This window comes from Vigna angularis, chromosome 1, assembly GCF_016808095.1.
Source record: "Vigna angularis cultivar LongXiaoDou No.4 chromosome 1, ASM1680809v1, whole genome shotgun sequence".
In the NCBI taxonomy this organism is placed as follows: Eukaryota; Viridiplantae; Streptophyta; class Magnoliopsida; order Fabales; family Fabaceae; genus Vigna; species Vigna angularis.
Window position 1 is genome coordinate 36692106 of NC_068970.1, and position 15014 is coordinate 36707119.

Here is a 15014-nt window from a genome sequence, read left to right on the forward strand (position 1 = left end):
TTAGACATGTTCAATACACATATTGTACATCTTAGTTATCATCTTAGTTATCAACTTTGAATGTTAACTTCTTTATCTATCTTGAATTTTTTATGAACTTCCTCTCTTGACAAACTTTTAACAATTACTTTATTTTACTTGTTTACAAATTTGATCATGTATAATTCCTTGTTTCTTTGTCAACTTTTTATTACTTCTTCCATGTCCAAGTTGTGTTTGATGAGGTAACTTAGAAAAAAGAATTTAAAATTCCGTACACTAATAAAGTGATTTGTTTGAATAAAATAATTAAAAAAAATTAAAAGAAATATTATTTTTTGACATATATAGATATTTTACATTTGATATTATTCTTTTTTTTATTTATTATTCTCTTCTTTCTTAAAAAAAAAACAAAAATTTACAATTTTATAACTATTTTACTTTGTATTATGTGTCAAATCACCATTTTACACTTTTATTTGAATGTCATAATATTACTCAAATTAAAATTTAAGAAATTTTAGTGGATATTATATATATATATTTTTCCTTATATTATTGATTGAGAAATTCATTCCGAATTTTTGAAGAAGTTGAAGTACAGAAACTAGAACTGTAGTGAGCAGCCTTATCCGCTGCTTGCTCGTGGGCACACATCAGAAGGATTAACATACAAAGAAGTTCTTCTTTCGCGATTCAAACTTTCATAGTCTCCACCTCACATAATGCTTTCAAATTCAATAATTGCTTCTTCTCTGTTTTCACCATCACCTTGCCCCCTCATCGGTCCCCACAAGTTTTGTTCTTCCTTCAAAACCATCTTAAAACAAAGCCACGCATTTCTCCACAGAAACCCCCTTCTCCCCAACCACTTGAATTTGAGTTCCAAAAGGTCCCTTTCTTCGGTTTGCTTCTTCAACGCTGGAGAAAAGGCACTCTGCTCTCTTACCCCTTTTACTATTTATTCATTCTTATGAATTTGAGTTCACAAATTGTCGTGGGAATAGTTGTCTTATGCGCTTTAAGTTCCGTGCATGTTGAGTAAATATGTTTGATTTTATATGGTACTTGTGATCGGCTGAGAAAACGAAGAATTAGAAGAGCGGTTTTTTTAAAGTGGGTATATGGTGATTGGGATTTTAGTGCATTCAATACCAATTTACTATCATAATATGATTCCCTTTGCATGTCTGAATTGAGTGTATTTGAGTGAAACTACGAGTTAGAGATCTTTATGTTGTTTGCTTTTGTATACAATGATATATGAAACAATTTAATTTCGTAAATTATTTATAAATATTTTTTGTTTTGCCAATCAATTAAAAATCTTTCTAAATATATTTTTTAATTAGTAATCTTGTCATGCATGACAATGTACTATTGATGATAATATAAACAATAGTAATGTTATCAGTGCGTTCTAATCAAATTCTGTAATCTTTTGTCCGTTTTTCAGGAATCGGGATTGGAATGGCCTATTCTCAGGCGATGGGAGGTGCCTTGGGAATGGCAAACAGTTTCATTGACTTCTCTTGCTTGTGGATTAGGGTGTGTTTTGAGTAGCTGTTATGATTTCATATCGAACTTTAAATAATGCAAATCTTCGGAGAAGATAACATTTGGGGACTTCTTATCTTCACTGTCAATTGATTTATTATATGTTATAATTGATTTCTATGTTACTGTTTGTTGTATGCTGGGCTATTAATTTATTCCCAGGCAGTTTTGTGTTGACAGGTTTGACTGAAGCAGTTGCTCTCCCATATCTTGGGATCAAACCTGATGTGCTAAGTTTAGAAGACAAGGCAGAGATACTTTTGTTGGATCAGGGGTATGATACTCCTTTGGACTCTCTTACCTTCGTAATTTTTGAAGTTGGTTGGTAAATTGTGAAACTATTTCCACTTTTTTGTGAAGTGTTTTTTATTAGTCATTGACTTGCAAATAAGATGTGAAACCACATTTTTTATAGCATATATCACATGATGTTCATGGAAGTGATTGATACGCATTAGGTTTTTGGTTGCCACCCATTTGCTCAAAACTTGCATACTTGTGAAATGTTTGAATACTTACTTTGTAATGTGTGCTTTTATTGAATTTTAGAGTAGAAGATTCTTAAAATATGAACTTTAAACATAATTCAATATCACAAAACCAGTTTGTAAAGTGAAGTTTGCACTCATCAATTATATACTATAATTTAATCACATTTATAGTTAATGTGTGATCTCCAATACACTCTCTCACAATTTGATACCATCTTAGAAAGTGGAATTTGTAACATCCCATTTTAGTAGAATAAAACTACCAAAATAAAACATTACATAAATGTTAACTTAGCAGAAACTACATACTATCGATGAAGAAGATCTTATAGTTGGAGAACAAAACTCTATCTATGTTGCTATTTCATTCTCAACCTCACACTGAATGACTGCAAAGACGTTCTCCCTAAGCTCACACCATTTATGGTGATCATCGCAAAAGAGAAAACACAAACAAACTAACAAAGACAAAAGCAAGGGTAAGCTAGTGATACAAAACATTTTCATAATAAATCAAAAACATATTAAACATTTTACTTAATGATACATATCTCACACTAAATCAACTAAACACTTTATGCATGACAACCTTTTGAGTTGACTATCCGGATTAGTATGAATATCGAGTTATGACAATTCGTGTTGTGGTGAAACAGCTGGTCCACCCCAAGCTACCACACAAGTGTTAGTCCGTTATCACTCGCCTTAGGCCCAGGTAAAGCTTCTAGATTAGGACCTCCTGCTATTCTCACCACATGCCTCACCCCTCTCTACTTGAGAATGGATGACCATTAGAATGTCAGGATGAACTCCAAGACTGAGTATTCCATATTCATACTTATACTACTTAAAACCACCACTGAGAAGTTCCTCCTTGGAACTCTCTTCCATACCATACCTTTGAAACCATAGAGATCACTTCACATTCACATAGTATACCAATACATGAGACTACTGATCATACATTAAAGAAATAGAAACACCCATACAAGTCATCAGAAATCACACAATAACAATTTTCTTCATAGCAACTTGATACTCACACTTAGACAAGGAAAACAACTTTGAAACCCTCACCAATAGCTCCGGAATGGACCAAAACCTCCAAAATGACCTAAAGAACGTCCAAAATTGATATCCAGAACCCTGAAAACCCTGAAAACTGATGCAGTGTCGCTTAGGGGTTGTCCAGTGGCGCTTGGGCGCCCAGGGGCTGGAGTGAGCGCCCTGGCCACTAAAAATAGGCGCTCAATGCTCTGTTTGGGCGCTCAGGTGCTATCAGAACAAACAACACTTATTTTTCTCACTTTGCACACTTTAGCCCCAACTTCTAAATACCCCTAAGACCCTCCAAACATTTAAAAACCTTAGAAAACATATCTCTAAATCAAAATGGTCATCCAAAACCCAATTTCACTTACCTAAGCTTCCCAAACTCAATTCTACCTTTTTCTAACTTCCATATCAGCAAACCAATCTTATGTATAAGTCATAATACACTAGATAGTTCACTCCAACATCCCAGTTTACTCCCAGACTTGTTGTTTCAAAATCTCACAATGCAAAACCTCATTTTTATCCAAAAACACCTAATAACTCCCTCTAACATGCCCATAACAAATTCTACATCAGATTTTCTTCATTTAACAGCCCAGATAAGTCATAATAGTCTTCCTAATCAACTCCCAATTGTCCAAAACAGTCCCCCACCTCTTACCTTCAATTCTCACTACTCAAAACCCCCTTTTTTCTACACTAAACACATCAAAACTTCTACTAGGAACTACCTTTTTCCATTACACATCAGATTTCAATCACCATATACATCCAACAAGTCCCAATTGACCTCATGACAATACCTTCACAGTAATTTCCTCATCCCAGTCCCCAATTTTCTCAAACTCACACATGAAAACCCCACTTTTAGACTTAAAACTCAAGAATTTAACCCTTTCACCTCACAACTACTTTGAATTCAGTTTCCAACACTAAAACATCATTATCACACCCAATCATAACAGTATCAAGCATCACAGTCGTACTATACCAATTATACACAACATCATACTATTAATCATCAATTAGACATACATAGTATACACACAATCATACCAATTTCTCAAAATTGTCTATAATTTACAGAGATACCAAAATTTATAACACAAACACAAACTAAGACAAGGTCTAGCTTCCCTTATCTCACAAGAAATTATAAAGCTCTACGAACGTCTCCCCGATTGCTTGAAACACAAGAAAAGTCTAAAAACACCTACAAAACATCAAATTGGAAGCGGACAGAGTCCTTATAACATTAGTTAACCAAGAATGAGTAGAAGAAGCAAGATTACACATGCAATGACACTTGCTTCTTCCAAAAATAGATTAGGAACGAGAAAGGAAAAAGGAGTCGAAACTTACTTGCTCTGTGACAGAAATTGATCAGCTAGAAATGTAGACCTCGTCGTCGTGATCAATTAGACACTTTCTAATTGTCTAACAAATGATCAAGGAATTAGAATTTTTAGAAAGAAGACAGAGAACTCTAGGAAAGTGGTTTCTAGAAAGATGGTTAATGAAACTTGTTTATAACAAAACTACTTATAAATAAACCATTTAATATTGAAATAACCGAGTCTCACTATTTTTAAACTACCACCACTACTAAAATATCATTTTCTGGGCTTTTACAGAATTTAAGTTTATCTCAATCTCACAAAATCAAATTGTAAGATGAGGTTGTAAGATATGTGATCTCTAATAGATATTTAGAAAGGAAAGAGAGTGTTATGGTATAGTCTATGTAATATAGGCTCTTGATGAACTAGGGGGACATTTAGTAGCAGGTCAAATTTTTCCTACTTGAAAAGACCTTACTTGCGGTCCACCCTAGCCCTACCTTAGTTGTGACTTCTTTTGGAGTTTCCTTAATTATAGCTCACGGGTGGTGGTTTAGTCCCGTACTGATAATATGCTTTAAACACAGATTATAAAGCTTGGTCAATCTTCATTTTGCAATTTAATTTTGTAGGGATGAATTAGGTTCTAAGCACAAATTTTATGATGTATCAAAGCCTATTCTAGATTTATTACTAATTACTTGCATTCACCACGCTCTAGCAACCTTGTGCATGAGTGAGAGTGTCGGGAGGATACCTTAATTTAGGTGACCCCTAACCTGCCTTAGTTGTGCCACTTCTTTGCATGTTGCCTTAGTTGCAACTAAAGAGTTGTTTAGTGTCACATCAACTAAAGATATAACTTAAATGGAGTATATAAAGTTTGGACAATTACTACCTTGCAAATTGATTGTGTGGGTTTGACCTAGGTCTAAGCTAAAATTCTAGGAAATATTAATGGTGTGCAACTCAGTAGACATTGATACTCAAGGATACTAAATGCATTTTATCATATTATAAGTGAACATACTATTTCTTAATTGCATGAACTATTATTATTATTATTATTTCCTATAGCTTTAAACTTTAGTATAAGAGTCAACCAGATCAATCTATACACAATAAAAGTATGGAACACATTTTGGCCTTTCTACTGTCTATACCTGACATTTATTCCAATTTTTTTTTCTGTTATTGAAGACAAAGTACATAAAGTTATCGATTACTATCTTATTTTCTCCTATTGTCTTGGCAGTATGACCACTGCTGTTGTACTTGGAATAATTTATAGTGTTGCCAACAGTTTCCAGCCACTTCCTGAAGACTTCTTCAAATACGGTATTATCATTTAAGAACATTTCAGTTATATCTGGAAACAGGCAAAAGGTTTTTAACGTGAGCAATTTTTGCACGGGGCTGAGAATAGTGCCTATAGCTACAACAACCAATCTAGAGCTCAAAATGATATTAATATAACTTCGGCGTGAATTTTAATACAAGCTGGATTATTATTTTAGTACATCTAGAGCAATTGACTGTCTGCAATCATAGACACTGTGCTCAAGCAAGAGTTATTCATCAATGTTTATATTAATGATTGGCATCGAACCTTAAGGCTTATTAAAGTATTATTAATTTGACGAGGTTCACTGCTACCAATACAAACCAGTTTGTGACTTGATGAGCTTGCTGTATTTCTGTCTTGTTGCATCAGGTTGGTTTAAATCTCTTTTTAATCCATAGTTTAGTTTGCAATTGGCTTCTATTTAGAAGAATTAAAACATGTTAGGCACTGATGCTTTTCCCATTCAATGGTAAAAACATTGTTACAGATTTGAGGGAGCCTTTCAATCTTCAGAAGGGTTGGCTTTTATGGGCTGGAGTTGGACTTGTTGGTTCCATAATTGCCACTGCATTGACCGGAGTTGCTGTGTCTTCCTTCAGTGGAGAAACCCCACAAAGAGAGGTTTATACTCTATTTTTCAAATTTTACTGGCAGATGCAGATGTAATTATTGGTTTCTACTTGTTAAACTATTTTCTTTGTAGCATGGGAGGAGGCAATTTAGGGTCACTGATTTTCAAATAGCATTAGTATTGAAACACTGATGCTCTTGTTCGCTTTGCTTCCGTTAATTGGATCTTCAAATCTCAAGTAATTTAACATATTCATAATCCGTTCCCTTATTTTAAATTGAAGTTTCAGTGTTATGCTTTGATTACAGAAATTGCAGACATTTGCAGTAAAATATGGCGTATACAGCCAAATTACAGTTACAGAGGTATCCAAAACCATAACATTGTGTTGACATTGCAGTCGTGGACTGTAATTTCAGATCATAGTCCCTCCTTCTGCTAATGAAGGGAATTTGTCAAAAGTTTCCATCTAGGTTCTGTGTCCTGGATTCTTAAGCCAGTGATTGATTGTGTTCATTTTCATTGTAGTACTACGTGCTTAGTGGGCATCACAGGTGTTCTTGCTCCACTCCTTGAGGAGACTGTATTTCGAGTATTCTTTATGACTTCTCTGACCAAGTGGTATTGTTGCCTTCATACCCGTTGATTTGTTGTTTAAGTTTTTTGTTTTTCTTTTTGACTTTAGCATTCTTTTATTCCCATATATCATGATAATACATGTTAAAGAAGCTACAGCTTGCCTTGAAAGTGGGACTTTCTGCTTTTTGAATTAGATATGCATTGGGAGGATAATTGAACAGAGAAGGTTTCAACCAGTGCAGCTTCAGCTATACTGTAGTTAGCTTATATCCTTGACATAAAATGGAAAAGTTGATTAGAGTGTATAGTGAAGTTTGCCTTGTGCTAGCTAGTTGCTATTTTTCCTTCCAGTTAGGTTTCTGATCATATGGGTGTATTTGGACTCATACTTTAGGTGGCAGTTCTTCAATCAACCTGGGTAACTTTAATATATGGAATTTTACCTTTAGGAGATCTTATGTATATATACATTGAAGGTAGGGTTGGTCTTAGATATTTTTAAGGTTCAATTTCTAGTTCATAAAACTTCAACTAGTGCACTAATCGTTTATACACAAACTTGAGCTTTCCAAAATACTGTTCACATAAGAGAATTTGAAGGTTTCTAAAATGAGACTGCTAACTCCAGAGAGATAGACAATGAAAGTGGGATAATTGGAAAGTAAGAGAAACAACAATCTATTGCTTCGTGTGATGTTATGTATGAGAGATAAGTGATCTTTAGGAAATATTATTTGGTTTTTATTTTTATTTTTAATGTGTAATCTAGCAGTGTGTGGGTGGGTCTGAGTTATTTGGATTAGCAATGTTAGGCTAAATCAAAACTTAAACTTTCTCTTGCGCTTTCTTTGTGAAAAATAATCTATATCTGTGAATATACTTGTTTGCATAATTTGTAGATTTAACTTAATTAGATGCATCATGGATGCCACAACTCAGTTGTTTAAGTATGTTTTGTGAATTGATTGTTACTGGTGCAATTTTTCTCATTCACCACTTTCACTGTAGGGTTCCTACACCAGTTGCTGTTATCATTAGCGCCACTGTGTTTGCCCTTGCACATCTCACACCAGGAGAATTTCCACAGCTGTTTGTTCTCGGTATCGTGCAAATACTTGACAACATGATCTTCAGACATGGAAATAATGAATTGAATATAAAATAATTTAATTTGAACAAGGGAAAATGTCACTTTTTATGTTAACAAAAAAATTCAATCCATTTATTGATTTTAGAAAATGTTTCTGTTTGAGTTAATGTAACATCCCGATCTAGTAATATAAAATTACCAACATGAACATTACATAGATAATGATATAACAAGAACTACCATTTTACGAAGAATAAAATTCTTCACCTAAAGAATAAAAACATCACCTACACTGCAAGCTTCACTCCTAACCTTTTGCTGAGACAACTGAAAGATTGTATCCCTAAACTCACACCATTAAGATGATCATTGCAAAAAAGAAACAACAAACAAACACAAACCACAAAAAAGTAAGAGTAAGCTAGTGTACAATTGAGAAACGATACATATATATACACTCATTTAAAACTTGTTATATACAACCAACATATCACTACAAAATCATCAAACACTTTAAGCAAAACACTTATTATGAATAGACTGTCTGGACTTAGAATGATTGCCGAGCTATAGCGGGTTGTGCACTCGTGGTGGCTTCTACTGCTTTGCAAAACCATTGCCAATGGGTTTCACCCTACCACACTCACGAGGTTAGTCCGTTATCGCTCACCTTGGATCATACTGGAAGCATCCAAGACTAGGACCTCCTGATACTCCTCACGACATGAATCAATCCTCTCTACTTGAAAATGAAAGACCATTGGAGTTTCAGGATAACCCCCAAGACTGAGCTCCTGCATTATTCTAAACATACTTGAATCTCAACAAGAGCATTCACTTTGGAACATACTTTTACTTTGAAACACAACATAGGGCACTCCATGTAACCTCTCCGTGAGGATCATGGAATTACATCCATCAACCATACTCAAAAACCACATACTTTCATTCACTTTGAATCACCATTCATACCTTTGAATCACATACTTTTATGTGTAGTTAACATCCATGTTTATCCTTTATTATATAATACAATACACTCTCAAACATATTTCACAGACCAAACAATAGTACAACACAAGATGATAGAAAAAGATAGTAAACTAAACTCAGAACTTTCGCACAACGCACCCCATTCGCAGAGCGAGACTAGGAGTTTCTCGCACAACGACACAACTCGCTGTGCGAATTAACTAACGAGTCCCATATGACTTACCAAGACTATTCAAACCGACCATTTACACACAGAACTCCAAACTCAAGTTTTCACTACTACACTTCCTTAAAACAAGTTCTAAGCCAACAAGAACTCTACACATTAACCACCACACACTCCTAACTCAATTCTCTCACAATTAAAGTATTGAACATAACTCAAACCAGTTCATAAGCAACCCAAAGTTCATCCAATTAGTTCATCAACCATTTCTCACCATTTCACTACCTTAGACCCTATTTTAGACCAAATAACCAACAACCAAGATTACTCTTTTCCTTTAACAGTTCAATTAGCACCATTCACTTTAACAACATCTATTTCAACATCATAAACATACACACAACAAATTTCACATGTTCACAACATCCATCAACATACAAAACATGAATTTCACCCAATTACTTAAATTATCACTAACACAAAACCACAGTTTTTCAGCTAACAATTTAATCCTCATATTCCATCAATTCACACCACATACTTCAATTAAAGCAATTATCTAGCTTCCCTTACCTCTGATCAACAGCACAGCTCACAGAAACCTCAACCGCTTGCTTGCACCGCAAGGAATTTCTAGAAACGCCTACAAATCACCAATTGGTGATAGGAAACAACTCTTAAAACCTAGATGGAGCTATAAATTGATGAGGAAAGCAACCCCATACATGCAAACAGAAAAACGTTGCATGATCAAGGTTAAAGACATATGGGAAAATAGGAGAAACGACTTACCGACTCAAAACAAGAAACTGATCGGTTAAGATTGTAGCCCTCGACGCCAGGACCGTCTAGGCATTTCCTGATCGTCGAACATATAACTCAATCGTGAGAAATTCTAGAGAGAAGGCAGAGAACTCTAGAAAAGTGTTTTCTAGAGAGATGATACGTTTTAAAATAATGAAACTCGTTTATAACAAAACTATTTATAATAAGACCGTTTAATATTAAAATAATCGAGTCTCAATATTTTTAGACTACCATCACTTCTAAAATACCATTTTTCTGGGGTTTTACAGTTAACACTTTCACAAATAATTTAGAAAATATCATTTTTTTCACTTGCATTTTCTGTTGTTTTCATTATTTTCTGTACAAACATTTAAAATATAAATGAAGTGAAAACATTTATGTAACTTTTTGTGGAAGAAGAAATGAAAATATCAACGTCTACTTTCTGTTGAAAGATTGTGACTCCACATACTCTGAAAAAAATAACAGAAATTTTGGCATACGCAGGGACTGCTTTGGGGTTTTCATATGCTCAAACTCACAACCTTCTCACTCCCATCACTATTCATGCCTTTTGGAACTCAGGAGTGATATTATTTCTTACTTTTCTGCAGGTATTAATTATCACTCCTTGTTTACAAATTGTGTTAGTATTTACAATCATCTTTTATTCAATATTATGAATGCTTCATCTTCTGTTTGTAATTATAGCTTCAAGGGTACGATATCAGAGAATTGTTGCAGGTAACTTGATGGAAACCTTCTCTCCCATGCATGGATGTTGAGCATATGTATACAGTTTAGAATACATAACCATTTCTTTGTTTACAAATAATGAAGAATGGTTGTCAGTGGGTTACCTTGTCTTAAGTCTTTTGAGTTTAAAGTATGAAATATTACTTAACTCAATAGCAACAATAAAAAACATTCTAGTTCCAAGCTAAAATTTTTAATAAATAAGGGTTAGAAATGTCATTTTACATAATTTTAATGGTTACAATTATGATAAATCAATGTCATATTTTTAAAAAAAAATTAAAAATCATAAAATCATCATATTATAAATTAAAAGTGATAATTTCATAGATTCGTTGTACTAAAATCATTATTATTAACACATTCTTTTAGTGTTTTCTTAGTCTTGTCTCAATATTCTAAGATAGAAGTAACGATCCTCCAAAACACTTAAGTGGATTCTCATTTTCAATTGGAATGTTTACTTATCTTCTCATGTCCTTTATTCCATTATATTTGACCGTGTGTTTAGTAATTCAATCTTTTGTTGTTCTTAATTTCTTATCTTCTTCTTAATCCATATAAGCTATTGTGTTGATGGAATCATTGAATCAAATCTTTCATGGAGTCAACATAACTTTAAGCAAGGATGAGATTCTACTTTTGATCTAGTTTTCCTTTTATTATAAGCTTATATGTTGTTTAAGCTTCCAGTGCCTATATCTACTCTATTTGAGTGTTATACTTAAGGTTGAGTGATATAGGCTTTGGTCAAGGTGAATTTAGTTTATGCAAGGTCAATTTCAAAATCAGATTCTATTAGATCCAACATTAGCACACTATACTTTTTGTTTTTATTAATAAGTGCAAACAAATGTCGGTTTTCGTCTGAAAGATTACGTTACGTTGTCCGTGTTAAGAAGTCTCTTCATGCGTATATCTTATCCAATTACATTGTCTGTCTATATTTTCTTAATTATGTATAGACCTTGCATCTTTCTACTTAGCAAAAGTTGTGTTTGATAAGTGTTCTAAAGTTATCATAGTAATGATTTGTTGTATTTGTTCTCTAAAACACAATATTTGACACATTTAAACTTAAATGCACAATTAGAAAACTACATTTATATATTCTTGTTATAAAGAATGTTCATAACCAATAATATTGTACCCATAGGACTTTTCGCGTCCTATCTTAAAGTTATAACGGACAAAAGTCAAAGTACATAAAATAGCATACTCTAGGTGAAAATAGGAAGAAACACAATGAAAGAGGGTTAAATTGTGTTTTAAGAATTTTTTTGAACTCTTTTTGCAAGTATCTTCATGGCTATGTTTAAGATGATGGTTTTACATTTTTAAAGAAATCAATAAAAAATGCTTATATACTTTGTTAAAGAAAATTTTCTTCTTAAGTTATTATATAATGTCTCTCCTTCTCAATTGGTAAAGGTGAGAATAACATGTAAAATAAAGAAATTAAGAGAGAGAGTATACACATATATAATTGGTAAAGGCTTTATATAAATTGTAGAAGAAAGTAGCCATTGGAGTAATTTCTACCCATCGAGTAGTTTATTTTAACGACTTTCTTCCTCTGATGAGTATGATAATAATGGATGTATTGAATGCAATTCATGCAACAATTAATGCTCTTCATTTTCTCAACATCTCAAAAGTTGGATATACTTGTTTTCTTTTTGGATAATATGTATTTACTTGATTCATCTTAAATTGTTGTGTCATACGAAGTTGAGAGTTCTTCCAAAGTAGACAATGCCTTGTTTAGGAATTTAGTGAAGGAAAGAAGTTTTAGAGTTTTTCTCGATATATCTTCTTATTTGTCTTTCCTTCGGTCAATAGATCTTTTTAGTAAATAAAATTGAAAAATATTTTTTATAACAGAATAAGCATTTATAAACTTTTTGTATAATACAAAATTAGCTTATTTCTATATGTTTTATTGTTTGCTATTGTTTATTCTTCATCAAAAGTAAATTTTAGCTTACTTTTTCGTCTTTTATTGTTTTGGAATATTTGTATTCACCTATATGACCCAGACTTGCAAAACCTTCATTATTCTTTGTAAACACTTCTCTATGTGTGAGCTAAGAATGACTTGTCTCAGAAAGTATTGTAAAAGGTTGGAGAAATTTCTCAATGAATAATCTAGTGGTTATCTTAAAGAAACTCTTAAATAATACTCATATTTTAGTTATGACTAATCTTAAACAATACTTGTATTAGTAAAATTTGACTAATTTGGTAAAAAACTAACTTATCATATATGTCAAATATAAGAATTTGAATTTTATTCTCTCCTTTTATATATATATATATATATATATATATATATATATATATATATATATATATATATATATATATATATATATATATATATATATATATATATATATATATATATATATATATATATATATATGAATAATATAGACTATTTTTACATTAAGGTTATGAAAAACTATTAAAATAGAATTCAACCTTGTCTTGTGTTCGTAATATTTTAGACATTCGTTGATGCTAAATTAGAATCACTTTGACTAAGAACAAGATAAAAAAAAGTTTTGGATGAGATTGAGTTAAAATACTTTAGATGCCAATTACTCCAATATGTTTTAGTGGATGACAAGCTAAAATTGTCCTTCTCGAGACTTAGCCAAAGATTAACTAACCAAGGTAAGATTACTCTAGTTGAGGCAAGTTTTAAATTACTCTGGATGAGATTGAATAAAATCAATCTGACCGTACTAAAAGAATGTCAAGTCAAATATGATCTAATGGAGGTTGAATAAAATATATTTTGATAGGGATTAAAATAAAATTGCTCTAATTAGAATCGATTTGAAGATACTTTAACTAAATTTCAGTTAAAAATATTTTGCTAGAAGTTTAATAAAAATTACTATCTTCGAGACTAAGTTGAGTTACTCTATTTCAGGTTGAGTTGAAGTTTCTCTTAAAATAAAGTTTAAATTGCTTTAATTGTGGTAAAGCTGATATAATTTTAGCTCAGACCAAGCTAAAGTGACTCCAAATTAAGTACGTAAACCTAATTTAAGATAATGATAGTTTAACTAAGACTCAATTGAAAATATGAAACTCTAAAACCATACTAAAGTTATTTTAATTGACGTGAAACTAAAGTTATTATGGTTGAGTTATAATTAGTCTAATGGAGTTAAAATTAGCAATATTTTTGTAGCTATTGACGGAAAATATTTTATAACTAAAATAATGTTTGTAAGAGAGAAAAATAATTTAAATGTATGAATTATCATTTAGTGGAGATATGTATGTATACATAACAATTATAATTTAAATAATAATTATAATCTAAATCATGTACAATTTAATTATAGGAGATTTAATAACCAAGTTATAAGAATTTAATTAGATTAGTTACATGAAATTAATTACTAATTGACTTAATTTCAGAAAAATAATTTAGATTTTGTCACACTCTCTCGCAATTTAAGTGGAAAACTCACAAATGTTTAGACTGGTTTGAAAATTATAAAAAAGAATTTGAGGTGGATCTTTGGTGAAGATGTCAACTGGTGATGGGAAGGGACATGAAGAACTTGTGTTTGAGAAGATGTTACCTTTTCTCGAACAAAGTGAATATTCATTTCAATATGTTTTGTGCGTTGATGTTGCATAAGGTTACTAGATAAATAAATGATACTAACATTATCACAATATATCAAAGTAGCCTATGAGAGAGAAAAATGAAACTTTAGGAGGAGATTATGGAGTCAACAAAATTCAGCAACAACATTTGCAACACTTTTGTATTTAGCCTCTACACTAAAACAAGAAAGAGTGTGTTGGCGCTTCAAAGACCGGGAGTTGAGGTTGTCACCAAGAAACACATAATAACCAGATGTGGAGCGTCTATTATTAGTATATCCACCTCAATCAACATTAGTATAAGTAAGAAGTTTCTCAATAGAGGTCAAATAGAGGAGTAAACCATGTTGTATGGTACCTTGAACATAACGCAAAATCCATTTCAATGCTAGCATGTGTCTGGTACAAGGGGCATGCATATAAAGACATACTTATTGAACAATATATGAAATGTCAGGGCAAGTGAAAGTCAGATACTAGAATTCGCCAACAAGACTGTGATATATAGTGGGATCCTCAAATGGTGTGTCAAAAGATGTACTGAGTTTCTACTTGGTATCAACCAAAGTGACAAAAGGTTTGCATGAGGCCATGTCGGCACATGCAATGATGTCACAAGCATAGGTTCTCTAACTGAAAAATAGATCACTTGAATGTCTAGTTACT

At 32.3% G+C, this 15014-nt stretch overlaps 1 protein-coding gene across 1 annotated transcript; it reads left to right on the forward strand.

The window, feature by feature from the left end:
- Positions 1–564: 564 nt before the first annotated feature.
- LOC108324649 (uncharacterized) lies at positions 565–11536 on the forward strand. The gene is given in 11 exon segments (XM_017557591.2): positions 565–914; positions 1439–1530; positions 1706–1813; positions 5682–5764; positions 6259–6392; positions 6521–6547; positions 6549–6580; positions 6871–6963; positions 7930–8021; positions 10467–10573; positions 10671–11536. Coding segments are annotated over 11 exon segments (1017 nt in total). The 5' UTR covers positions 565–707; the 3' UTR covers positions 10713–11536.
- The last annotated feature ends 3478 nt before the right edge of the window (positions 11537–15014 follow it).